The sequence below is a fragment of a genome, unplaced genomic scaffold, assembly GCF_019419815.1.
Source record: "Pyrus x bretschneideri cultivar Hongxiangsu unplaced genomic scaffold, Pyrus_bretschneideri_v1 Contig52, whole genome shotgun sequence".
Classification (NCBI taxonomy): domain Eukaryota; kingdom Viridiplantae; phylum Streptophyta; class Magnoliopsida; order Rosales; family Rosaceae; genus Pyrus; species Pyrus x bretschneideri.
In genome coordinates this window covers 911,182-937,057 of record NW_025999790.1, presented here as the reverse complement: position 1 = coordinate 937,057, position 25,876 = coordinate 911,182, and the positions used below count along the sequence as shown (strand labels likewise).

The 25,876-nt window shown below is 35.9% G+C and overlaps 3 protein-coding genes and 1 pseudogene across 5 annotated transcripts; 3 read left to right on the top strand and 1 right to left on the bottom strand.

The window, feature by feature from the left end:
* Positions 1 to 3,995: 3,995 nt before the first annotated feature.
* On the top strand, positions 3,996 to 9,706 carry LOC103954936 (carotenoid 9,10(9',10')-cleavage dioxygenase 1-like). The gene is given in 15 exon segments (XM_048570383.1): positions 3,996 to 4,233; positions 4,318 to 4,388; positions 4,476 to 4,490; positions 5,101 to 5,212; positions 5,299 to 5,398; positions 5,814 to 5,876; positions 6,253 to 6,363; positions 6,443 to 6,627; positions 6,886 to 7,024; positions 8,165 to 8,251; positions 8,254 to 8,281; positions 8,357 to 8,458; positions 8,760 to 9,011; positions 9,231 to 9,342; positions 9,538 to 9,706. Coding segments are annotated over 15 exon segments (1,644 nt in total). The 5' UTR covers position 3,996; the 3' UTR covers positions 9,568 to 9,706.
* A 2,121-nt stretch (positions 9,707 to 11,827) lies between these two features.
* Positions 11,828 to 17,511, bottom strand: LOC103954851 (nuclear transcription factor Y subunit A-4). 3 transcript variants are annotated; one of them, XM_048570405.1, is made up of 8 exons: positions 17,351 to 17,487; positions 17,036 to 17,077; positions 15,545 to 15,795; positions 14,931 to 15,046; positions 14,680 to 14,751; positions 13,496 to 13,660; positions 12,374 to 12,786; positions 11,828 to 12,276 (listed from the first exon to the last, which is right to left on the bottom strand). In XM_048570405.1, the coding sequence occupies exons 3-7, from the start codon at positions 15,780 to 15,782 to the stop codon at positions 12,388 to 12,390; spliced, it is 990 nt and encodes a 329-aa protein (XP_048426362.1). In that variant the 5' UTR covers positions 15,783 to 15,795; positions 17,036 to 17,077; positions 17,351 to 17,487; the 3' UTR covers positions 11,828 to 12,276; positions 12,374 to 12,387. The 3 variants fall into 3 exon arrangements, with proteins under 3 accessions (XP_048426362.1, XP_009364962.2, XP_048426363.1); XM_009366687.3 differs by lacking the exon at positions 17,036 to 17,077 and having other exon boundaries at positions 17,351 to 17,511; XM_048570406.1 differs by lacking the exons at positions 17,036 to 17,077; positions 17,351 to 17,487 and adding an exon at positions 16,099 to 16,236.
* A 3,692-nt stretch (positions 17,512 to 21,203) lies between these two features.
* Positions 21,204 to 22,471, top strand: LOC103954855 (annotated as a pseudogene).
* Positions 22,472 to 23,824: 1,353 nt separating this feature from the next.
* Positions 23,825 to 25,439, top strand: LOC103954854 (probable F-box protein At4g22060). The gene is made up of 2 exons (XM_009366696.3): positions 23,825 to 23,977; positions 24,234 to 25,439. The coding sequence occupies exons 1-2, from the start codon at positions 23,968 to 23,970 to the stop codon at positions 25,319 to 25,321; spliced, it is 1,098 nt and encodes a 365-aa protein (XP_009364971.2). The 5' UTR covers positions 23,825 to 23,967; the 3' UTR covers positions 25,322 to 25,439.
* Positions 25,440 to 25,876: the final 437 nt, after the last annotated feature.

The window sequence follows — 25,876 nt, the reverse complement described above, 5'->3', positions numbered from 1 at the left end:
GGTTCACCAGAAAACTCGCCGGAGAAACGAGAAACAATGGTAGCAGCCAGCGTCGCGAGAGGAACTTGGGCGTCCTACTTGTTTATTGTTGAAGATCATGGTAGTCCCGGTGAGTTAGTGGTGACCTCGGTGGTTGTAGAAGGAGTAGGGATGTGAGGGAGGGCTAAGGGATGAGAGCTCAGAGAGAGAATGACATAAAGATAGGGGAGAGATTTCGAGAGAGTCCCAGAAATTGAGGGAGGGGATGACATGGGGAAGAAGGAGAAAGGGGTGTGGGCCCCACGTGACAGATTAATATTAAAATAATTAAAAAATCTAATCCAAATATTTAGAATAGTGAATTGACTATTTTGCCCTTTGGCTTTGTAGTTTCGTAAAATTCTCATCGTAACTCCAAATTCGATTCCGCTTGCGTCCACATGTTCGTAGCGATGAGTGCTACCAGGATACACCAAGAAAATGGATCTTACGTGACATGACAAGGCGGTCAACAAAAGTCAATGTTTTTACCTCAAAGGGCATTTTCGTAAATTCACGCTTTAAAAATTATAAAAATCGTAATATTGGGGACCGGTCGTTACAGATTTCATTGGTATGAATCTTTTCAATTTCATATTTCCATAAAGTTGGCTGATATTGTGAATTAGATGAAGATACATGTGAAGAACTTTCATTTCGCGACTGTGGTGAAGACCATGTTCTTTGTGGTTGGACAAAATCTAGATATTCCAAATGTCTATTTGTGTGAAACGGAAGAATTCAATTTCAATGCCAACAATCTACTTTTATGTAAAGAAACATTTTGTTCGTATAATTTCAACACAAGACACTCATAATTTGAGAGAGAATTCTCTTTGAACTAGTGAGGATGATGCATGATGGAAAATGAAACATGAAATATGTGAAACAGAAGAGTCGGAAGCATTGAATTTTATTTGATGCATTAATCTATGTTAGAAGAACTAGGCATATGAAGGGATCTTTTGCTAATCACAGAATTGCAAAACTGGGGGACGATACGTATCAAAGACCCAAATATACGCCTCTAATCGTGAAAAGGGTTTTACTTTACATCAAGAAAAGTATCATGATCGAATTCATGTTGATCAACTTTAGGGAAACATGATTTCTATGATAACATCAAGAAAAGCATTGTGATCGAATTTCTCCTTATCAAATTTAGGGAAACACGAGTACGATAAACAAGTTGAAATGCAAATATAGGGTTGATCACTTCATCATGATTCGAATTTCTTCCACCACCACCATTCATTAAAAAATGAGATTCTTCCACCACCACCATTCATTATAAAATGAGATTGATATCTATTTTAGCGATTGCACCTCTTTTGCCCCGAGTAGGAATCAAAGAGTCGCCTCCGAGTTCGTGTCAGTCATAGAAACCGATTGACCCCAAAGATCCAATTGTATCATTGTTGTGTTTAATAGAAGTAATAGTGGCTACCTACATTGTAATCGGTATGCCAATCCTTTCTAGGGCTACGTACGTTGTATACGTTGCTACAGAGAGAGCGAGTGAATGGATACTTCTCTAGTTTTCATTCCAAATTTCCAATAGCAGGAAAGAAGAATTATTTTGTTGGTCTTTCTGTTGTGGCTTGATGTCTATCATATCTCTTTTGTATTGTATTAGGTTTACCACTATACATACAGTAACATAATAATTATTATATCATTATTTACTTTACAGACTTTTTTTTGGATATCAAATATATCAATGTCACATCGGTTGTACCTTGTGCTCGGGTAAGATCACGATTAGGGACGACCAACGAAATTCAGAATTTGTTTTGGAGGTCGGCGCTTGGGTTTCTGAACCCGAACATACCCCAGAGGAGGGATGTAAATCATAGAGGAGGTACGTAAAACATAGTTGTTGTGCTTCTTGTTTACTGTTTTTTGTTGGATTGCCTTGCACTCACCGTCTGTTATCCTATTGCGTAATGAATTAACTGAATTCATATCTATTTATGACGATGATAATGACGATAACGAGGAAACAATAATACAACTTCTGGCTACTTTAGAAGAGATCAGGCACGAGAAGGTACGTCCGCAGTAGTCATCATCAGTCAGGTTTCCCAGATTCCCTTTTACTCATTGTTATCACTTTGCTTACATACTTATTTCCTTTTCAGATAGGCAAATGTGCTATGAAGTCTTTGGAGAAAAGATGCTCGGATTCCATAAGAGAGACAGCTGATTTGGATGATGTTGGCTGTATATTCAAATAATATAAAGGAATTCGATTAGGATCATACCTAACGGAATTAACAAATTTCGTATCGCGGTCTCATTCCCATGAACCACGCACAAGAGCGTCACCAAAGGTTGGATTCGATTGCATCTAGCCTGGCTAGCTTGCCTACATACATAGAGATCAAACCCCCATACATCTTAGTAGTCTCCTCCTAGGGCAAAGATGATACCCTAGAGGCTAAACTAAGAGCGAAAAATATTACTAAGACCATCTCCAACCCTTGGTTAAAACCTAAAATGTTTAACTCAGAAAATTTAGATTTTAACCCAAAAACAGTTTTTTTGCTCCAACCATTCTAGATTAAAATTTTAGCCCATATTATTAAAGAATAAATTTAGGCATTTTTTTTTATTAAAGTAACTTTTTTAAAAGAAAAAAAAATTATGTAGATTATTCTAATTTAATTTTATGAACATGTTAACCTAAAAATATTTAGATTCCGACAAATATTGAAAAATCACTAACCGACACCATGAAACTCGTGAAACATTGTGAAAGAATATGAAACACATAAAAGAAATTTTTTTTTAATTACTTTAGCCGTTAGATTTAAATTTGGACCGTTATATATATTTTTTTTACTGTTAGATTTCATCAAATTAGATCTTAACCGTTGGATTAAATGAATTTATAAATATAAAACTAAAAAAAATATGCATATATGGTGAGCCAGCCCCACTAATCCATGGGACAATCCTGAGCTAAATTTGACCCATAAATGAGTTTTGAGTTTTAACTTATATTTGCCCGAAGGTTGGAGCAAGTTAGGGTAAGTTTAGAACCTAAAATTTAAGTTTTACTCTAAGAGTTGAAGTAGGTCTAAGAGTTCTCTCCTCCTGAGTTAAGAGAATTGTTTCTCTTGGTGTCTCTTCTCGCTCCCCCAAAGCCTCTAAATAGTGGCTAGGAGGAGAGGAGAAAAAGAAACGATCGAACGTGGGACAAAAGACAATAGCAAAACACCCTAATTTGGGTGGATTAATTATTGGTTTGATAACGTGAAGTCAAAGTGGAAGACTTGTTTTCCCTCTTCCCATGGGTCTGCTCCATAAAATCCATGCACGGTTGGCACCTAAGATTATACTGGAATAGAATGAAATGGATGGACTACTAAATTTGGGGATTATTCATTTAAAAATTGGGACAAAAACACATGTTTTAGTTTTATTAGCACGAAAAACACAAGTTTTAATTTTATTAGCACAAAACACCATCATAACAGTCTATTCGTATTATACAAGTCATTTTCCCCATGAGCAGAAGGATTTTGGGCACACCAGAGATGAACACTGGAACTCATAAATTTAAAGAGAATCTTGTACCACAGAAAACGAATAATATAATAGAGGGTTGATGAGTTGGCAATAGGAGCAACTAGATATATGTAGTGTAACGGCAGCATCTTTACAGTTTGACAAAGCAGTATCTTTATTAGGTTATGTCAGCCTCTGCACTATGTTCTTTCCTACATTCCACGACAAAACGTTAAATGTGGCACTGCCATTACCAACAAGACGCGATAAACACCCCCCTTCCCTCCATTTCCACCACAGCCTCTGCACTCTGTTCTTTCCTACATTCCACGACAAAACGTTAAACGTGGCACTGCCATTACCAACAAGACGCGATAAACACCCCCCTTCCCTCCATTTCCACCACACAGACTTACAGACTCACTGACTCACTGACTTCGACCAAGGATCAGAAACCAGACAACAATGGCGGAGGTCGAAGTTAACGACGAGAAGCAGCAGCTCAAGAGCAACGCCATGGTGGTCCCTAACCCAAAACCCAACAAGGGTTTTTCTTCAAAAGTGGTGGACTTGATCGAGAAGCTGATTGTGAAGTGGATGTACGACTCTTCTCGGCCTCACCGCTACCTCGCCGGCAACTTTGCTCCGGTGGCTGATGAAACTCCTCCCACCACCAACCTCCCTGTCATCGGCCATCTTCCTGTACCTCTCTCTCTCTCTCTCTCTCTCTCTCTCTCTCTCAATTGCCAATTGTCATGCCAATGACATGCCATGTATGAACTGCAGGAGTGCTTAAATGGAGAGTTTGTAAGGGTGGGGCCCAACCCAAAGTTTGCACCAGTTGCTGGATATCACTGGTATGCCTCTGTTAGTTGTTGGAAATAATGTTTCAGAGATTAGTCATCTGTATTTTGTGCTGATGTTCTTTATTGCTATCCTTGCAGGTTTGATGGAGATGGGTGAGTGATTCCCCTGTTTTTTTCTTCCATTTTTCACATCAATATTTATATTTTGAATTCAAGTTTTCTGAACAATTTGTTTGTAGGGTAATTATGTTATTGAATTCAATTTCCATGCTAAAATTGAGATAAGCCATAAATAGCTTAAACTGCTTATGTTCAGTATTCGTGTCGTTGGCCGAATTGGTAAAGTCACTGAATCAGTGTTGGGGAATATTGGAAGAGCATCTTCTGTTAAGGATTCAGTACGACTGTTTTTTCTTGCTATTGTAAAATGTGGCTAGTTGTGCTTCATTACTCCCTAATTACTCCTTATCGTCGTCGTGTTCTCCACTTTCTATTTGCCTGCTTGCTTTCTCGAGGTAGTCTTTTCGGAGAACTGTTTCTCGGTCCATTTGGTGAAATATGCATCTGTTTTCCAGCATGTACGCGTTGATTGTTTATGCACCTTCATTTCTGGTACTGCATTCAGTGATTCATTTTACGGCTCAGCGTTAAGATTTACAGCTATTGTTCTTTTAGATTGTTAAGAGTTATGATAATTCCTTGGTTTAATTATAAATTGGACAAAGCAAGTAAAGGTATACATGTTATTGTTAACATTTTGCAGTATGGTTCATGGTATGCGCATCAAAGATGGAAAAGCAACTTATGTCTCCCGCTACGTAAGGACTTCACGTCTTAAGCAAGAACAATATTTTGGAGGTTCTAAATTTATGAAGGTACATCTTGCAATTTGGTTTACGCTTGTGCCAAACACGTTAGTTGGGAGATTCCTTTCTTACGTTCCTCAATGTGTCATTTCCAGATTGGAGACCTTAAGGGGTTTCTCGGCTTATTCATGACGAACTTGCAAATGCTAAGAGAAAAACTGAAAATATTAGACATGTCTTATGGTTTTGGGACTGGTAAGGTGTTCTTGTGCGAAATGTTTTTTTAACTGCAACGATTTTTATTTTCTGTACAATTTTGGAAGCAGTTTTCCATGCATTATCCTGTTTTAAAGTTAATGTCAGAACTGCAACAACTTCTTGGCTTTAATGCCTTTGGTTACTGATATTTGTATAGGATTTTAAATCCATACACCACAATTTAGTATGCATGGACACACGTCCGGTTGTGAAAGTTTTAAGTATTTCATATTTTTCTTCCTTAAACCTTGATTGAAGTAAAATTTACATAGTTAAAATTTACATGTTATCATTTATGAAATTTTCATGCCTCTTAAATTTTATCCTTGAAATCCTGGCGAATGAAGAAATCGTGTCCTTTTACTTGCCTAAGAAAGCAGTGAACATAACTAACTGTTTTCTACATTTCCAGGTAACACAGCTCTCATATATCACCATGGGAAGCTTCTAGCTCTTCACGAGGCGGATAAACCTTGTAAGCAGAACTCACCCATTTTCTTGCATCTACTTTTCAATTTCAATAAATTCGAGGATCCTTTGGGATGAAGAGATTACTTGTTCTTGGATTGCACAACTTCTTTTGATGCAACATAGATGTCTGGTTTTTGTGGTTGAGAAAAGAAAAAGCCTTGAAATGGAAACCTTTGTATCGCCTCCTATATATTTCCGGGACTAAGACATATTGGTACTTTTTTTTTCCTGTTTCAGTGGAACTGAAGTTGCTTATGTTGCATTAGCAATGAAATAGAAACAATTTGTGTTGCCTCGTATATCTCTGCGGGACTCAAACATATTGGTACTCTTGTTTATTTTTAGTTTGTAAATGAAATTGTTCGTTTTGCATTATGCAGATGTCCTCAAAGTTTTGGAAGATGGAGATCTGCAAACGGTTGGCTTGCTGGATTATGATAAGAGACTGACACATTCCTTCACTGCTCATCCAAAGGTTGACCCATTCACTGGTAAGTACATTCTCATAAAAGGTACTTCTTCGGCCTTATAAGGTGATTTTCCTGTCAACTTAAGAAGCACATAATGCAGGTGAGATGTTTACATTTGGCTATTCACCTACTCCGCCATATGTCACTTATAGAGTCATTTCGAAGGATGGTTTCATGCATGACCCTGTACCGATAACAATACCAGACCCCGTCATGATGCATGATTTTGCAATTACTGAGAACTATGCAATTTTCATGGATCTCCCCCTGATCTTCAAACCAAAGGTCTGAAATTATTTTCAACTAGTTTTTTCTATGCATTCTTGGGCTTGTTGCTAAAAGCTTAAGCTTTTTCGATCAACATTACTCAATATGGCATTGTGTTCGAGTGTTGATCCAAATGGTTCATGGACATTGAGTGGCATTACCCACTTCTATTCCACTTAAGTTTTGGATCAATGGATAACTTAACAATTATTATTCTGAGCATTAAACAATCACATTAAAATGAAATTTAACATATTATTTTTCACTTTTTATCAGGAAATGGTGAAGGAAAAAAAGTTGATATTCACATTTGATCAAACAAAAAAAGCTCGCTTTGGTTTACTTCCACGGTATGCAAAGGATGAGTTGCTAATCAGATGGTTCGAGCTTCCAAATTGCTTCATTTTCCATAATGGTGCGCATATTTGCTTCCTATCGTAGTGCAACAAAACAATGTCTTTGAAACAAGTATTGTTTTTTCAGTAAGTTCAATATATACTTAAAATACCTGCATGCTATTAAAATTTAATTGGTGAAGCACAGCAGACACTGTTAAAGAAGTGCTGCAATTCCTTTATCATTCTTTTGAGGCATTACTAAGAATGGTTATCATCTGAGGAGCGTGATCACTTTATGCTAAAAAATGTTGCGACTTTCATCCTTTTTTTTTCCTGAAATCTTAAATTTGTTTTATGGTGTATCAATTGAGCCCTGTATCCTTGCTGTTTTGGCAGTTTTTTTATTTTTTTATTTCCTTGCTATTTGTAGTTGGGTTCAAACCAATATGGTTTCTGCCTACCAGCTCCCTTCCTATGCATACCGCCTGTCTGATTCAGGCCGCAAAAATTCTGCCTGCCATCTACAATTTTTATTTTTTCTTCTTTCTGTTCTATTGATCTTTTTGTTAATTCAGTTTTTCTTCTTGGTTTCATAGAGTAGTACTGATCTAACTTCCAGTTCCAGATTATCCTTGAATTCCTCTAGCTAAAATTTCAGACCTTCTGATCATGGCTTACGGAAGTTTTTTTAGACCACTTTGATTAAGTTCTAGTTCAAGTTTGTCTGCATCACTGACTCGCATCAAATGCTGACTAGGAGAGTATTGTTCTTCTCCGATTACCATCTACTGACGAATAACTGATCAACCACTACATCCATAATTCTTTTTGGAAACTTTTCCTGAATATAAAGTACGACCTTTTTGGATTAACCAATATGCAAAATTGTGGTATAGCCTTGACTGACTTGGAAGATTAGTTCATATGGCACAAATGTAACTCCATGTTGTTTATCGAAATCTGACAGTAGTTTAGATTTCTGTAAATCATAATTTATAGATTCACCAGTCTGCAAAGTGGTTGTCTGTCTATTCATGTACGGAAAACAGAAAAAAAAATGGCTCTGTTAGTCCTGTTCAGTCCCGGAACATAACCAACTTATGACTTGATATTTACTCAAATGTGTAACTTATATCTATGATCATGCATGGTTCGTGATTAAGCTATGCTTAAAGCTTTTGCTGATGGTTTCCCCTTTTTTTTCCCCTTTTATGTAGCTAATGCTTGGGAGGAGGGGGACGAAGTTGTTTTAATCACATGCCGCTTTGAGAATCTTGATTTGGACTTGGGCAATGGGTCTGTCAAAGAAAGCTTGAAAACTTCACAAATGAGCTGTAAGAGATTTTGACAGATGTTGCTAACTTGATTTCTTGAGAGATGGTGCTTCTGACTGTTTTAATTATTTTCAGGTACGAGATGAGATTCAACTTGAAAACTGGTCTAGCATCCCAAAAGAAACTATCAGAACCGGCTGTAGATTTCCCCAGGGTGAATGAGAGCTACACCGGCAGGTATGCATATCCTGTCCCTGAGAGCTGCCTAATGTTCTTTTAGGGCCTGTTCGATAACCATTTTGTTTTTAGTTTTTAGGTTTCTCCTCTATCTCTAGCACAAACATGAAAACTAATAGCAAAATGTTATCAAATGGGCTTTTAGCTTTCATGTTCTCTGTTTCTTCTATGTGCTCTCTCTCTCCCCCCCTCCTGTGGCACGGCACCATATCTTCACATTTGGTACCGTTACCATCATTTTCGAAAGCTAGTGTAACATTCATGTTTACTTATTTTCATCAATTAACTTATGTGAAATCAGGAAGCAGCGCTATGTGTACGGAACCTTACTGGACAACATTGGCAAAGTTACTGGAGTAGCCAAGTTTGATCTGCATGCTGAACCAGAGGTTGGAAAAACACAGATTGAGGTTGGAGGAAATGTCCAAGGCCTCTATGACCTGGGACCTGGCAGATTTGGTTCTGAGGCTATTTTTGTTCCTCGTATTCCTGGCGTTACTTCTGAAGAAGATGATGGCTACTTAATACTCTTTGTTCACGACGAGAACACTGGGTACTATTTTCATTTCTCAGACTATTCTTTTTTTTTTTTTTTTTTTTTTTCGCTGTATATCTCTTATAAACCATGTTATAAGTTTCTTTATACCTCTCCGTGCTCATGCTTTTGAAGCTGAGTAAACCGCTGTTACCAGCGGTTATGCAGTGACGTGCATATCAAGTTCAATCTTCTTGAGGACAGACTGCAATCTAAACTTGCATTTTGATCATGCAGAAAATCAGCAATTCATGTAGTTGATGCAAAGACAATGTCACCAGAGCCCGTTGCAGTTGTGGAATTGCCACACAGAGTTCCATACGGTTTCCATGCATTCTTCGTGACAGAGGTCAGCGCCACTTCAATTGTTCCGAAGATGCACTTTAATCTTTACTTCATTCTGCATCATGCACTGCACATAGTCACACAAAGATTGGGATCATGCAGATCGGTTTTATTTGATTTAATTTGACTCAAAACTGCCTTCTAACCCGGTGCTTGCTTGGTAGCGCGCTTCTGATGTAAATTACGGTTGCTTGAACAGGAGCAATTGCAAGAACAAGCGAAGCTCTAATTGTTCGATCATTGGAAGAACCTGCAGGGGAAGTCAGGCCACTGTAAATTAAACTAGTCTATTGTGTTTTAATTACTTGGAACAAAAAGAATCAATACCTATACCATCTTGATTAATGTTAATTATATACTTGGATGCATTTTCCTTTTTTCTTATTTGCACGGGGTTCCTTTTTATGATTGCAATATCGATTGCAGTCGAATTTGTTAGCAACAAGTTTAAGTGGTTAATTAATTTTTGTCTCTCCTCTTGTGGATTTAGCTTACAAATCTTAATTATCTACCTCTTGGTGTATACAACGGCTAAATCTTGCAAATGACAATATTACCATCCTCCCAATTTGACTTAAAATGTGAAGGTTGAAATCTTTCAATCTATTTCTTTGTTTTAAACAAACAATATTTTATTTTAAACTAATTTAAACTATGAGGATGAAGATTCAAACTTGAGTGCATAAGAGATCACATTGACACTCGTTAATGTGGTTTGTCAAGGGAACCTAAATGACAACATTACCATCCAATTTGTGTTTTCAGCTCAAATCAAAGAAATTGGAGGTCTATATGACCAGATTAGACATACCACATTCTTGGCCAAGTTTAGGAACGCAAGGTGTTTGAACCTATGCCTATCTGGCCCGAACCGCTTCGTGGACCTAATAACAAAAAGATCGAGACATTACTAATTTTGATTAATGTCAACGATCAAGTCTAAAAGATTGCTCATTTTATAATCAAAAGATCATGGATTTGAGTTGTAAAAATAGTTTTTTTGCCAAAAAAAAAAGGACTACATTAGAAAAAACGTTCATTTTTCGACTTTTACAAAGCGAGAAGCTTTCTTAATTTGGGTTTGCCTTTTAAACAATATAATATACATTATGGAATAAGGGAAATGAGCTAAACTTCACAAGTGAAGCAAAAACATTAGTTTTTATTTATGACTTCCTTGATTTATAACTTTCACCAATCCAAATAAGCATTACTTTTTCTCAGCAATTTGGTTCCTACTTGTATCAAACGCACTAATCCTAAACCAATCATCTTCTTGGTTTCTAGCTACAAGCACAATGGATGAACAAAGAACAACTAATTTGCTTAACAAGCCAAAAAAAAAAAAAAAAAAAAACAAAAACATAAAAACAAGAAAATATTAAAACTAGAAAATTGAAAAACCTCAAACAAATTAAGCATATATGAATCAATGTTTCTAAAAACCAAAATATGGTGAAAGAAAAAGAAAGAAAATCCCTCAGGAAAGCCTGGTCTCAACCTGGAGAGCACGAAAAGCAATTAAGAATTGGCTCCTCAACCTCTGCAGAAAAGGGAGCACCAATCTTTTTAATTGTAATTTCATGCATGCTCCTCAGATTACTAAATTGTTCATCATTGGGATATCTCTAGCTGCTTTTACAGACAGACAGTTGTACTTCGATCGAGAGAGAAGGCGGGGAAGGGAGGTTTTAGATTGCCAAGATGTGTGCTAGGGTTTCAGCTTTGTTTGGACTGGTAAATTGGTAATCACGTGGTCCACTGCCTTCCAGATATTTCACTTTGGGCCGGGTTTCATTGATATCTAGAAAGCCTTCTGTTTTCTCATGCCTTGTTTCCAAAATTCTTTTTAATTCTACATTTTCTTAGGAAATTTTTGGGTTCTGATATCTGATTTTCAAAACTATTAGGTTTTTTATTTAAGAAAACAAATGAAAAACGCTTGAAAATTTTAAGTTTTAACGATAAAAATAAAATAAAGAGTAAAGTGAATAGTACAAAAATTGACTTTTTAATGTAAAAAATATGATTTTTCGTTAAAATGAACAGTACCGAAAACATTTCGTTAAATTTCCCTTTTTATTTTCAATCTTAAACATTCAATTTTCATATAAATTAATACTATGTAACCTTGTCATAACCAGAAATTTATTTGTTTCTCAATACATTTTTCATGATATAAGATACGTCAGTTTGTCATATTTCCATAGACCAGAATGGTTTGCAAAATCATCATTTTGCAAAATGGAAAAATATTTATATGAAAACTTAATTTATTCTTTTCCTCTTTTGGTTACAACTCCACTTAATTTACTCACAAGTCACAACACACATCCTAAAGCTAATTTTACTCAAAACACCCCAGCTCCCCCTATTCACATCCTCATTCAAAATTGTGGAAACTAGTTTGGTTTTTGCACAATTAAACTGGAGTATTATAAAACATAAAAAATAAAAACTAAAAACTAAACAATAATCAAACCCAGTAGTTCCTCAAAAAGTAGTTGGACTGTTAAGAAAACCAGATAGTAATCAAAACATAAAACATAATTATAGCTACATTTAGAAATACAGATCAAATTCTCCCCTCCAGGGATGGGAAATGGGCTTTTCAAGAGTCACCACACCCCTAAATTTCGTCCGAAACCCAAGTCACAACACACTTTCGAAAATCAAAATACCTGCAGTGTTTAGAATCTACACATTCACAACTAATTTTCTGGTTTTAAGTTCCCAACTGATGCCTGTTGTTACTGTTTCTACAACAGGAGTGAGTGCAAGCGATGGCAGGCTCAAGACGACATGAACTCCACCACCATCTCCTTCCGCCCCACCCCCAATAATTACAAAGTGATCAAAGCCAAGAATGAGTTGCCGGATACTGACATTGCGCAGCTGGGTTTCCTCCAAGAGAGACTCTGCACGCCTTGAGCATCTCCTGCAAGATACAAGCCTCTATGTAATACAAAAAGATGGACAACTGATAAAAACGGTTTGCCACATGAACTGAAACCCTGTCAAGAGGGGAGCCAAACCTCGTAGAGGGATCTCATTTACTGGGGATGGCGCCGCGAGATGACCCATTCAACTGCATGTTTTCCCTCTGTTGACCCAGGAACACACTTTCCTTGCTGTCACCAAACGCGGAAGGGTATGCTGATGATGGGCCATTACCATTAGAGTGTGTGTGGTGGCTGTGTGTCCTGCGCCATTGACCTGACCTGTCTTGCTGGACATCTGAGGAATCAAAATTCCCATTGCTGGTATTTGGACAGCTCTCAAAACCAGATTTGGCAGATTCAGCTGAATGGTTTCCATCCAAATTCATGCCTTTTTCTAGTGAGGAATTTTCGTCATTATCATCTTGTTTCTTTGTATTAAGGAAGCGACCTCCACACCCCCTTGCCCTCCTTAATGCATGCAGGTGTCGAGACTCATGAAGATATGGCTGTACAGTGACAATAAAATCATATGTCAAACAGGCCCTAAAGGACAAATTACTAAGCAGAAGAAGCAGATCAAGTAGTTACTGATGTATGAACATAAAACCTAAAGGAACCACCACATATCGTCAAGGCTTTACCACCCAAATTTAAGCCTAAAGCATGTGTCCAGGAGTGAAAAAATCGATAGATCCACCAATATGGTTGTAAAAAGTATATGCTAATATGAACATGGAATGAAAGACATTTTCATTTAGCATATCGCCAACATTACATTGATATCAACAATTTGCATACCAAAAAAAAACGACACCAGAGAAGACGAGTCAGAAATGACTGCTACTTACCGACATTTACCAATATTTCTGATAATACATCTCCAGAGTTACAGTGTTTCTTTAGATATTTCCATATTTCTAACTTCCAATATTGTATAACTTTATCAAATTTGCTACTAGTTAATCCACCTTAGACCTTCGATTTCAAGCTCATACTTGCTACTAGTTGATCCTATATTCACAAGTCACCCTACACGTCATACTACTTGGCATGATTAGTTTACTTATTTAATTTAATTAAAACTGTATTGATGGGTTTTCTTCAGAAATTAGACATAGAGAACAAATATTCATTAAACTCCATATTTCATCCTTGCTGGTTTCTTGTACCCAACTCCCCATGAGTTTGAAGAACGAAAGAATTGAAATCATTTACCTTTCGAGCTTTTATAAGTTTCTTTTCAAGCTCAGCTTTAGCACGTGACTGTCTTCTTCTCAAAATACCATGGTACTGCTTGGCATTTACATACACAGGCTCCTCTTCCATATCAGGAGGCAAAGGCATTCTACCAGGATGCATACCATAGAAGTGGGGAGGCAACTAGCATCATGCTAAAAACCATCAGATATGAAACGACAACTTTTCTCAACACTAAATTCAGTGCAGTACGATAATATTCATCCTATTGCTTATACAAGACTAGAAAGTGCAACAGTTGCATCTATTGTGGACTACAACATTGATTACCAAACATGTATATATGGTACCAAACCCAACAGAAAAAACATAAATACATATTTTTATCACAAATGGTCCTTTATCTTTTACCAACTCATCAGTTTGATCCTTTGTGTTTCAAGCTCATCAATTTCGTCCCTTATCCATTTTAACAGAATTTAATGGTAAGGATTACATTGATGAGTGAGACAGTAGATAAGGGGCGAAATTGATGAGAGAAATATTGGTACGAAGTATGAATGTGCATAAATGCAAGCCTTGGAGAATAAAAGGTGTGGTTTAATTAGGATTCCAGATAAAAGTATTTGCTTTCCACATTTGTTTATAGGGGTAAATTACTTAATTAATAATTTAATTCACTTGGTTATAATTTAGTTTTCTATTTTTGGCTAGAGCTGGACACTATTTGAACCCTTTTATCTCATTCTCCTTACTTCCTCAACATAGTATCCAGAGCATCATGTGCATAAATGCAAGCCTTGGAGAATAAAAGGTGTCGTTTAATTAGGATTCCAGATAAAAGTATTTGCTTTCCCCATTTGTTTATAGGGGTAAATTACTTAATTAATAATTTAATTCACTTGGTTATAATTTAGTTTTCTATTTTTGGCTAGAGCTGGACACTATTTGAACCCTTTTATCTCATTCTCCTTACTTCCTCAACATAGTATCCAGAGCATCATTGGCTCAAAGACCTATTGATATGATTAATGTATTTCATTTCCTCCCGCTTTCTCAACACATTTACAAGAGCATTATGGAAATCCTATATTTACAAAAGCTTCATTTTAACTGGCACAGTTCATTGAAGATTTCCTGCCGTGCCAACTTAAATACAATATATAGTACTGAAACAATATCAACAACTGCAGATTGCATACCATAGTTTGTGGCCCATAAGGAGTCAACATCCCACCATATTGTGGATCTGCATACGGATACGATGACATAACCTGCATAGTTTAATAAACTTGTAAACCCTCTTATTGAACAGCAGACATTTTTCCAGAAGAAATTCGATGCCTATAGTGATAATGGATGCAAATTCCTGTTCTTCGTATGTCTGTAATTATTTCCATGTGTTTTAAGGTTTGTATGCGTAGAATGTGAGGAGAAAAGAGAAAGTACTTACAATTGAGTGGCCAACAAGTTCCATTTGTGAGTTTGGATCCACGTGTTCACCCATTGCAGGAACCACTGAGGATGAAACACTTTTGGTATGTTGGTTTTCACTTCCACCATTCCCATCTGAACAAAAAGAAACTCGCATTAACACTTAAGTCTTTTTTTTCCAACTAGACATAATTTTTTCGTAATGCAGTTCCTTTTTTTTTTCAACTAGATATAGTTTTTCATAAATAAACCGGCTCATAAACAAAATAAGTTAGTGGGAGAAAGATTGTAATATCTAACACCGTTGTTTAAGTACGGCCTACTTAATTTCTTTTTCTCCAAAAAAATACTCAGTTGTATTAAGGCATTCAGCTTAGATCGTAAAAACATTGAACTTTTCCTTTATTTCACAGATTAAAGGGTCTTGATCAGTATGTCAAACTGATGATACATTCTGTCCTTCAATCTCAGAAAGAACACAAAGTTAATAGTAAAAGAAAATGAAAAGTTTTTCCTAATGGTTGCTTTATATTTAATTTATTATATCAGCAAGTGTATATAATCTCCCAGAACATACGAAAACTAAGTTCACATGAAATTTTCATGGGATATGATAATTCAAAAAGTAACTACCAGACTGTGATTCTGCTGTAGTCCGCAATTCTTTATTGAAGTTGGCCCGACCATCCAGCCTAGCACTAGTTTGTGCCTGCATAGCTCCATTCATGACCATACTATTACTATGATCCACCATAGATGATGCTGTACCATTCCCCACTCCACGCCACCAAGGTTGGGAGTAGACAGGTTGCAGCACAGTCTCAGCACCATGTTCTATATGCGGATCTTCATTAGATTTAGCTGGCATCATTCACCACTTTCTCCTGAGAAGAATATAAGCATGGGTTTAACATTTAACATAAGTAAGGAAGATGAGGACAGAAACCAAAAGAAAGTACTGATCAACTGTCATGGCAGAAAGGAAAAGACAGAAAACCCCTACAATATGTAAATCCACTAGGAACACGTTCATGAAATCATATCTGAAGCCAGAAACCAAACCGTCATTCAGTTATAGAAAAATACATAAATGGATCATCAAATAATTCAGCAAAACAAATCGAACAGAATGGTAAAGATTGATGTTCCATTTAAATCTTAGTATTCATAGTTAATAAGCTTTTTACCAAATTTCTTGAGGACAAAGCTAGGCATAAGTACAGCAACCAAACGATGTAACAGCCAAAGACCTCTCCCAAAAATGTCACCTCCAATACAGTTTTGGATTCCTACGCCTCACTTGCATGCTCTAGATCTTCCTGCTGCTTACCCAATGTGATTCAGGGGAATCACAATCCTCCTTCCTTCACAAATATTATGATTGTCCCTCTGGGTATCACAACCTCCCTTCCTTGGCATTGGCACTTGCACCAGGAAGAAAATTGCACACATAACAATGGGCAGACCTTTGTGAATTGAGACGTAACCATTTACATACCCATGTACAACAACTCAAAAGGAGTCTTAGCTCTCGCGTCCCACATCCATTATCCCATAGCATAGAGGGTCAGAGCCTTTTCTCTCATGAGCAGGGATGAGTTGCTATAACTCTTTTTCCCAACTGACCGATAGGAAATGGGTTGGGATGCTCTTACACTATTTCTGATGACCCCAGGCCTCTTCTAATAGTACTAACTCTAGCTGACATTTAGACTCCCAGGTTTAAATACCCTAAACACTGCTATCAAAAAGTTAAAGCGGTGGCGTAATGGGGTATTGCAATCTCCCCTCCTTTTGGGTAACCGTAGAGTTCCTACCATGAACTCGAGGAATACAGACAGGGATATCGTAAAGATAATTAATTTTCAAGCCAAAAAGAAACATAGGACAGAATTTTATGCCCTCAACAATATTCTGTAAGTCCCTCTGAATTAAGCAATCATATACGAAATAAACAAAAACATAAGCACAAATCATTTGGGTATCTTTAACATGTAATTATATCTTTAATCATATGCAATTATAGAAAATAAAAAACAAAAAAGCATGAACAAAAAAATTCAAATTTATAAATGTGAAATACACGCAAATGGTGGAGTGCCCTGGTTGATAGCGGGTTCATACCTTCGCCTCCCCTTAATCTAGCTTAGAGTGGCAACATCGTTCCTAATCAAAATAAATACATGTGAAATACACTGTCCCACTCCACTAAACCACGCTAAATTTTCAAAAGCTTTTGCATCAAATGTACAATTAAACCAAAAATTAGGGGGCAAAGCTGGAAATTTGAGCTCACTTTTCCACATCCAAAACCAAAGCTCGAAACTTTCTAATATTTTCTCGCTGACCAAACAGAGATTAGAAGGAGCTTTTCTAAGAAAAACAACAATTTAAACATGCAGACACTTTGGAGCAAAAAATTGGGAGGGAAAGTCTTACAGTGGTGAGCCAAGTAGCAGGATAAGAACCCTAAGAAGAAGCTTTGATTTCAGGGATGGGAAGCCGTCGATGCAAGTCTGATTCTCTCTCTCTCTCTCTCTCTCTCTCTCTCTCTCTCTCTATCTTCCTTCTCTTTGCAACCTTAAGAGAGACAGTGGAAGGTGACGCAGACAGATAGAGTTTAAAAATATGATAACCTTTTTTAAAATATTATTCTGGAAATTAAATGTATATTCATTAGTTTAAATTTTAAAGAGAAGTTAAGGTGACTTGACAAAATTAACCTTACAATTTTCTCTTTCTTTTCTATTTACTAGTATACGCTCACATATAAAGTGTGTGTGAAATTTTTTATTTTTGTTTTTAAAATTAAAGAAGTGAGGAAGAGAGTTAGAGGGAACGTGGAAGTGGGGAGAGAGGGAGAGATTTTATTTTTTAAATTAGAAATGATAAAATCACCTATATATGAGGTTTAAACAAAAAAAGAAAATTTTTGTTTTGTAAAACTACGTTACTATTCTTAACTTTTTCTATGATAGAGGACAAAAATGTCTTTTTACCTTTTCTTGGTTGACAAAAAAAATTTCATTAATATATAGTTTGAATATATAAATTTGAATTACGTTATGAGAATTTCAATGCCAAGTAATTATGCATAATTCTTTGTGTAGCTTAGTTGAATTTCCAATCTTCAAAGATAGAGTGAAGATTTGATGCATGGGGAGCCGAAAAAGAAAACGCCAATGAAAAAAAAAGGTTACAATCTTTTTTTTTTTTTTTTTTTTAGGAGTATGGTTTTTTTTTTTCAAATTTTCCTTACATACACACACACACATATATATATATATATATATTTGTTAAATAAAAGATTTTGTTAGATTAACCTCTAAGGAGATTCGAACTCGTGTTGTTGTACAAGAACTCAATATTTTTCCACCACTGTAGTAAAGAGCGACTTGCAATTTTTTTTATTTTATATTTTTCGATACTTATACAAATACAATTTTTTTTTTTTTAAAGTGACGATAATAAGTGGCAGGGGGTAATTTGGGCAATGTACACCATTTGCTGTCCAACCAATTTTGAAGTCTAGAAGCTTGGCGAGCGTGAAATTTGTATACAATTCCCAGTTAAAATTTTAAAGAAATTTATTTTCTTTCAACAAGTAGATTCAGAATTAAGAAAAGGACAAATATGGAAATAAAGGCGGTCGCAACGTGTCGGCCTAGCAGCGTGTCCAGTGGGTCCCACTACTCAAAGCTATTTGAGCATTTTCCCAACGAACCAGGGTAGCAGCCAAACACATGTGCTACTTATGCCACGCAATGGACTTGAGAATATGATGGGCACCCACGTTTATCTGGTAGGTAAGGCCTTTTTCCAACTAATTTATATACAGTGCGTTTGTTGTACTAGAATATCACTAACTAAATTAATTTCGCTAATCTAAACTGACTTAGATTAAATTAAACAGGATTAATTTAATAAAATATTTAATACAGTATCGGACTAAAAAGTGAAATAATAACATATTCTAATATTATATTATTTAATTCATATTTATTAATACTTTATATTATTAATACATATTTAATAATATTTTATTACTACCACTGTCTGGTTCTATTCCCAATTCTTTTCGGCTAATCCCCCCCTTTTCTTCCAAATTTTTATTCGTCCATCTCCATCTTTTTCTTCGTATTTCTCTCCGTTCATCTTCCACTTTTCTTCCTAATTTTTTTGTTTAGAATTTTGGATTTTGAAAGTGGAAATATTGCAGAATTTTTTGCCTATTTTGCTTCGAATTTTGCGGGATCTGGATTTGGAAATGGTAGATGAGAGGGGCGAAGCAGGGCATAGTTTGTATATGGGACTGGGTTCCGAATTTTGCAAGGGACAAGTAGATGGGAGGGGCGAAGCGAGGAGGGACGAAGCAGGGAGGAGTTTGCTTAGCAGTCGGGGGTCTCTGCAGCTGCAATTTGGTTTTTGTTTTGCAGCTGCTGTGGCTGATGAACGAGTTGGCCATCTCTGCAAATTGAGAAGCCGAAGATGACGAGGATGTGATATGAGTTGTCAGTCGGAGATGAAGGACACGAGAGATGTGGTCTTAGCAGTCCCATGGTTTGCGGGAGGACTAGCTAAGACCGTTTAGCGATGTCGGTAGTCGAAGTGAGTGAGAGCTAAGCCCTTTAAAACTAGTCCCTTCCAAATAACAAACATGGGACTTCACAACTAGTCCCTTCCAAATAACAAACATGGAACTTCACTAGCTTTTAATCCGGAGAGTTAAGGAGGGCGAGCAAACACACCCTATAGTGTTGGTCGCATCACTCGTTTTTATACATATTTATCACCTACTTAAAAAAGCACAAAATGATTCATAAGACTAGACGAGAATAATTTTCATGATATAGGTATATTGTCACGTAATATTATGTACAATGCTATTGAGTATATGAATAATAATAAAAAAAAAAAAACTCACACGTGTTTTTATTTTATTGTTGTGGTCACTGTTGTAGGATATTCATTCAATGTAAGTAATTATCTCAATAAACACTTTCTCTTTAGAGAACTCGACATGTCTACACAAAGTGCATTAACTGTATGTATCTTATGTCAATGACTTAACATATAACACTGCATTTATTGATTCGTGAAATTATCACGTTAGCACACCGGATCTAGGTAAGTCTTCTTCAAGGATCCAAATGTAATGTTAATGCAATGTTAGAAGAGCTAGATCTTATTCTAAAAGAGTGCTTTTGTTCCATATTAATAGTTATTGGATGAATTTAAATATCTAATATATTGTAAATAGATTAAACTGTACTCGCCCATCAATAAATAATTAAAACAATGATGATGCTCACCGCCATTGGTGTTGAGCAAAAACACACCATTCTTCTTAAGTACAAAAATTGTTACCATACCTCATTTAGAACACCCCAAACGACGTCTTGGTTTCTTGGAAAATTTGCATGAATGCGAGGTTGGATTTGTGTTTAAGGGCTTGATATAATGGATGTCCTTCCATTCCATGGCAGTCGTCAATTACCTTTGGATTTGGACAAACCAACACACAAACAGAAAGCTTTCCTGAATATTTTGTGCCCTTTTATTCTAAAAGGAACCCTTATTGTATATGTGCGTCTCCTTTTGTCTAGTTGGAAAATACCTTTCGCCTCACTAAAGCACCTTTGGAGAGTTAGCATGTGTTGACTGTTATTATGATCTATATATGTTTCCTTCTTCTCTACGAATTGTTAGTTTATTGTGAGACTTAATCTACCTTTCAATTTAGTTTAGATAATATGTTTCACACAACTTTTGATACAAGTTTTTGTGGGCCCTTTCTGTAATGTATTTCAACGATCCGAACCATCTAATTTTTAAGTCTTCTATCAAATATCATGTCTACCAAAAAATCACCAAAATTTGAAATCATATGATCGTTAGATTAAGGGTTTTCGTCCATTTTCTTCACTACAAATGAATATCTTAATGATTTTGAATTGTTTACTTTTTACAAGAACTATCTATGAATGATGTTCTAAAAAATAGACGGTTCAAATTATTGAAATCCGTCACTGAAGGAGCCCCTCAAAAGTTGTGACAAAAGTTGTGTAAAGAAGTGGTGGCAGTGTTCCGCCTCTTGTATATTTATATATATTTATGTTTCTTACTTCTAATTGGAAAGCGCCGGTAATTCCTAGTGTTCAAGGGACTGCTGAAGTGCGTGCACATGAGTTATCTTCTATATAAAACTGGAGCAAACCTTAGAACCTTCAGTCTTGTCCTACGTACGTTTTCTCACCTAAAAAAAGCCTCTGCTTAATGCTCTGAGAGCTATATGGATTCAGGTATCTATGTTTCTCTTCACTCTCTTCTTCTCCAAACCAGTAGAAAATTGGTTGTACATCACAGGCGTTTTGTTTTGTTTAGTTTCAGCCTCCTGGTTTAGTTGTTTAATTTCCATGTTTATACATGGTTATGATGAGTGAGTTGTACATCGATCACTAATGCTACATTCGCTCGATCAATTTGTTTTCTTTAGTTGTTTTGTTTCCATCATCTTTCTTTCTTACTCAAATTTTCCTTAATTTTGCCTTTTCAGATTGGAAAAATTTGCCTAACCACCTTCTAGGTTTAGTTTTAGAGAAACTTGCATCGGATGACTATTTGAGATTCAGTCTTGTTTGTATGTCATGGAGTAGTGTAACAAAGGATAATCCTCAACGGCCAGCCCCAATGCTCTTCATTTCCAGTAGTGGCAAACAGGATACATGGAATGTATACAACGTCGAGAATAATAAGGTTTATGATTTACAATTAAGGTTACCGAACAAACGATTTTGTGGGTCTTCAAAAGGATGGCTTGTAACTGTTGATGAAACTTTTGCGGTGACCTTAATGAATCTGTTCGCAATGATTCAAGGATGTGAAGAATATGAAAGTTCAGTCACTCGCCTTCCTTCAATGATGCCTACTCATCCTCAACGTGTCAAGTATTGAGCTCGACGATACGATTGTTATGTTGGCAAGGCTACAATTTCAGCAGATCCGGTTTTAAATGCAGATGAATTTGTTGTTGAGGTCATATTCGGGGATGGTTTCGATTGGCTTCTATTAGGTTTGGTAATGATAAAACTTGGACGTATATATCGTGAACATAGGACGTGGCACTTCATTGATGATATTGTTCATGTTGGAGATAAAGTTTACTGCGTCGATACATCTGATAGAATTAACCTTGATGGGAAAATTATTGAACAATGTATGGTTTGCAAGAGTTATCTCGTGAATCTCAACGAGAAAGAAGTTTTAATGGTGAAAAGGTGCTTCAAAATGGAAAAAAAAGGGAACAGACGGCGGTACCCCAGCTTTGTGACACAAAAATTCCAAATTTTTAGATGGAACTTTGAAGAAAGTAAGTGGATCGAGATGACAAGTTTGGGTGATGTTGCCCTCTTTGTGGGGGCTAACGATTCGGCATCTATTTTGACCTCAAAGTTACCAGGATGTCAGCCGGATTGCATATATTTCAACTCGGATTGGCAATATATAGAATGAAATCGCCAAGACTATGATGTGTATAACTTAAAGACTCAAAGCATTTAAAAACTAATGAAAAATGTTTAAAACTTTGAGTTTTAACGATAAAGATAAAATAAATGTAAAGTAAATAGTATAAGATTGACTTTTTAGTATAAAAATATGGTTTATCATTAAAGTGAACAATACCGAGAGCTTTTTGTTAAATTTCCCTTAAGATATAGGTCCAAAAAATTGACGTACTATTGTCTGTAATCCAATTTTTTGAAATTTCTGATTTAGGTCCACTTAACTATTTTTTTAAACCTATTTTACCCTTTGTTTTCAAATTTTGAAGATTTAAACATCTGCAATCTACCAAGCATTTAAAAAAACGTTTCAATTCTTTACCTTTTAATAAAATAAACTATTTTTATCATAGATTAAGTTGCAAAAATATACAACCTAATTAAAAGGTACTAATACATAAATGTACATATACCTATAAGTACGATGTCAAACGAAGAAAATATATCTAATCAATAGGTAGATAAACGAACTGAAAGGTACAAATACACAATTTACCTACCTATAAGCAAGATAAATTACTATGTAATATAGGAAAACATATGGAAGTAATTTGTGATAGATATAGATAATAAAAATTGAAAAATATAATATGCCTATAATTGAGGTAGGTTATATAACAAAATCTTGTGATAGAGGTAGATAAATATCGGCCATGAAATCAATTAATTTGAGTAAAAATACAACTCAAATGAAGATCCAACTTTGACCACCAAATTAACTAATTTGAACACAAAAAGCAATTTGATGAAAGAAGCCAACCAACCTCCATTCTTTGATCAAACAGAATCAAATTTCATATATAGTGGAAGCCTAAGAAAAGAAGAGTAAAACTGAACAATGACAAAGAAGAAGAACATTCGCAAGGTAAATGATAAATCCTAACTAAGAAAAAGGTTTTAGATAACAAAGTAAAAAGAAAGAATAGATAAATGAAGAATAAATGAGGAGGCGTATCCTCACTTTGAGATATATAGGAAGTAATTTTATTCCAACAAGCCAACAACTATCCTATCATTAAGAGAATTGTATTCTTTAAACCTCAAATAGGTAAAACTTATCACAAATACTAATCCTAATATCAAGGGATAATACTGATTACTTATAAGTAATTTTAGGGGTAAATTGGTATGAAAATGAAAAAAAACTGACATGGAATATAATTGGACTCATCTAAAAAATGACTCACAAAATTAGATTCATATCAAGTTTCCCCATAATTTTTTTGTGGTTGGGAAATATAAACTATTTAATTTGGCAGATATATTTCCTAATTCTAATAGGGGAGCTATTCCTATTCTTTAAGGGACTAAACTGCCTGCGCATTGGTTCTCTCCATAGAAACCTGAGAACCCTTCAATCTTCTCCTATGTTTTCTCACCCCAAAAAAAAAAAAAAAAAAAAAAAAAAAATCAGAACCAAAAGACCCTTCAATCTTCTCCTAGGTTTTCTCACCCAAAAAAAAAAAGCAGAACCAAAAGCCTTTTCTGAGAGCTATGGATTCAGGTATGTATGTTTCTCTTCTCTCTCTTCCTCTTCAAACCAGTAGAAAATAGGTTGTACATCAGAGGCGTTTTTGTTTTGTTTAAGCCTCCTGGTTTAGCTGTTTAATTTCCATGTTTATGCATGGTTATGATGACTGAGTTGTACATCGATCACTAATGCTGCATCCGCTCGACCAACTTGTTTTTTTTTTTTTCAGTTGTTTAATTTCCATCATCTTTCTTTCTTATCCAATTTTTCCTTAATTTTGCCTTTTCAGATTGGAAAAATTTGCCTAACCACCTTCTGGATTTAGTGTTAGAGAAACTTGCATCGGATGACTTTTTGAGATTCAGTCTTGTTTGTATGTCATGGAGTAGTGTAACAAAGGATAATCCTCGACGGCCAGCCCCAATGCTCTTAGTTTCCAGTGGTGGCAAACAGGATGCATGGAATGTATACAACGTCGAGAAGGATAAGGTCTATGATTTACGGTTAAGGTTGCCGAACAAACGATTTTGTGGGTCTTCAAAAGGATGGCTTGTGACCGTCGATGAAAATTTCGCGGTGACCTTAATGAATCCGTTCGCAAGGATTCAAGGATGTGAAGAGAATGAAAATTCAATCATTCGCCTTCCTTCACTGATGCCTCCTTGTCCTACACGCACTATGTACTGGGCTCGACGATACGACCGTTATGTTCACAAGGCTACTCTTTCAGCAGATCCGGTTTTAAACGCAGATGAATGTATTGTTGAGGTCATATTCGGGGATCGTTATCTATTGGCTTCTGTTAGACCTGGTAAAGATAAAACTTGGACCTATCGTGAACATAGGACGTGGCACTTCATTGATGATGTTGTTCATGTTGGAGATAAAGTTTATTGCATCGATAGGTCTGATAGACTTAACCTAGATGGGAAAATTATTGAAGAACGTATAGTTCGGAAGAGATATCTCGTGGATCTCAACGAGAAAGAAGTTTTAATGGTGAAAAGGTGCTTCAGGATGGAAAGAAAAGAAGGGAACAGACGGCGATACCCCAGCTTTGTGACACAAAAATTTGAGATTTTTAGATGGAACTCTGAGGAAAGTAAGTGGATCGAGATGACAAGTTTGGGTGATGTTGCTCTCTTTGTGGGGGCTAACGATTCGGCATCTGTTTTGACCTCAAAGTTACCAGGATGTCAGCCGGATTGCATATACTTCAACTCGGATTGGCAATATATAGAATGGAATCGCCAAGACTATGGTGTGTATAACTTAAAGACTCAAAGCATTTCAAAGCCTTACACCCCACATGCATTGACACTATTGAATATGACCAAGCAAAAATCAATCTGGTTTCTGCCAACTCTTCGGTCATGAATTAATGCTCCTTCCATCTCTTCTTCTTTTATTTTTCTTCTATCTGTAACTTGATGGTCTTACTCTTGTTCTTCTTCTAATATTATTGTAATTTCCAGATGCAAATTTTATTGTTGGAAGGTTTTCCTTTAGGATTGTAGCTCTATTATTTAACATTTGTTTCGCATAATATCGAATATAGAATACTTATACCATAAAAGAACGTTCACATAAAAGCACAAATAATCTGAAATAAATCCCCATTGGTTTTTCTGACAATTATGTTTACTTGAAAGAAAGAATGATTTTCCTCTAATATTAGCTTATAGAACAAATTATATTTACTTGAAAGAAAGAAATACATTAGGCGTTCCTCCCCTGACCCTCGCAAAGCGGGAAGCCTTATTAGTTTGGGATCGCCTTTTTATTAGCTTATAGAACAAATATATACAAGCCATAATACATTTAGTGAGGTGAGGTGACGATTAGAACACAATTCAGTCGTTACTGCATTCAAATTACAAACAATGTCCAGCATTGCTGTTGTATTGTCCCCGTGCACCTTCTACGTCTAGT

Coding starts and splice junctions, on each gene's coding strand:
- LOC103954851 (XM_009366687.3), bottom strand. CDS start 15,782: ATGATGCCAGCTAAATCTAATGAAGATCCGCATATAGAACATGGTGCT. Junction 15,047..15,544: donor TACAGCAGAATCACAGTCTG/GTAGTTACTTTT, acceptor CTTTTTGTTCAG/ATGGGAATGGTGGAAGTGAA. Junction 12,787..13,495: donor AACTTATAAAAGCTCGAAAG/GTAAATGATTTC, acceptor GTCACTGTACAG/CCATATCTTCATGAGTCTCG.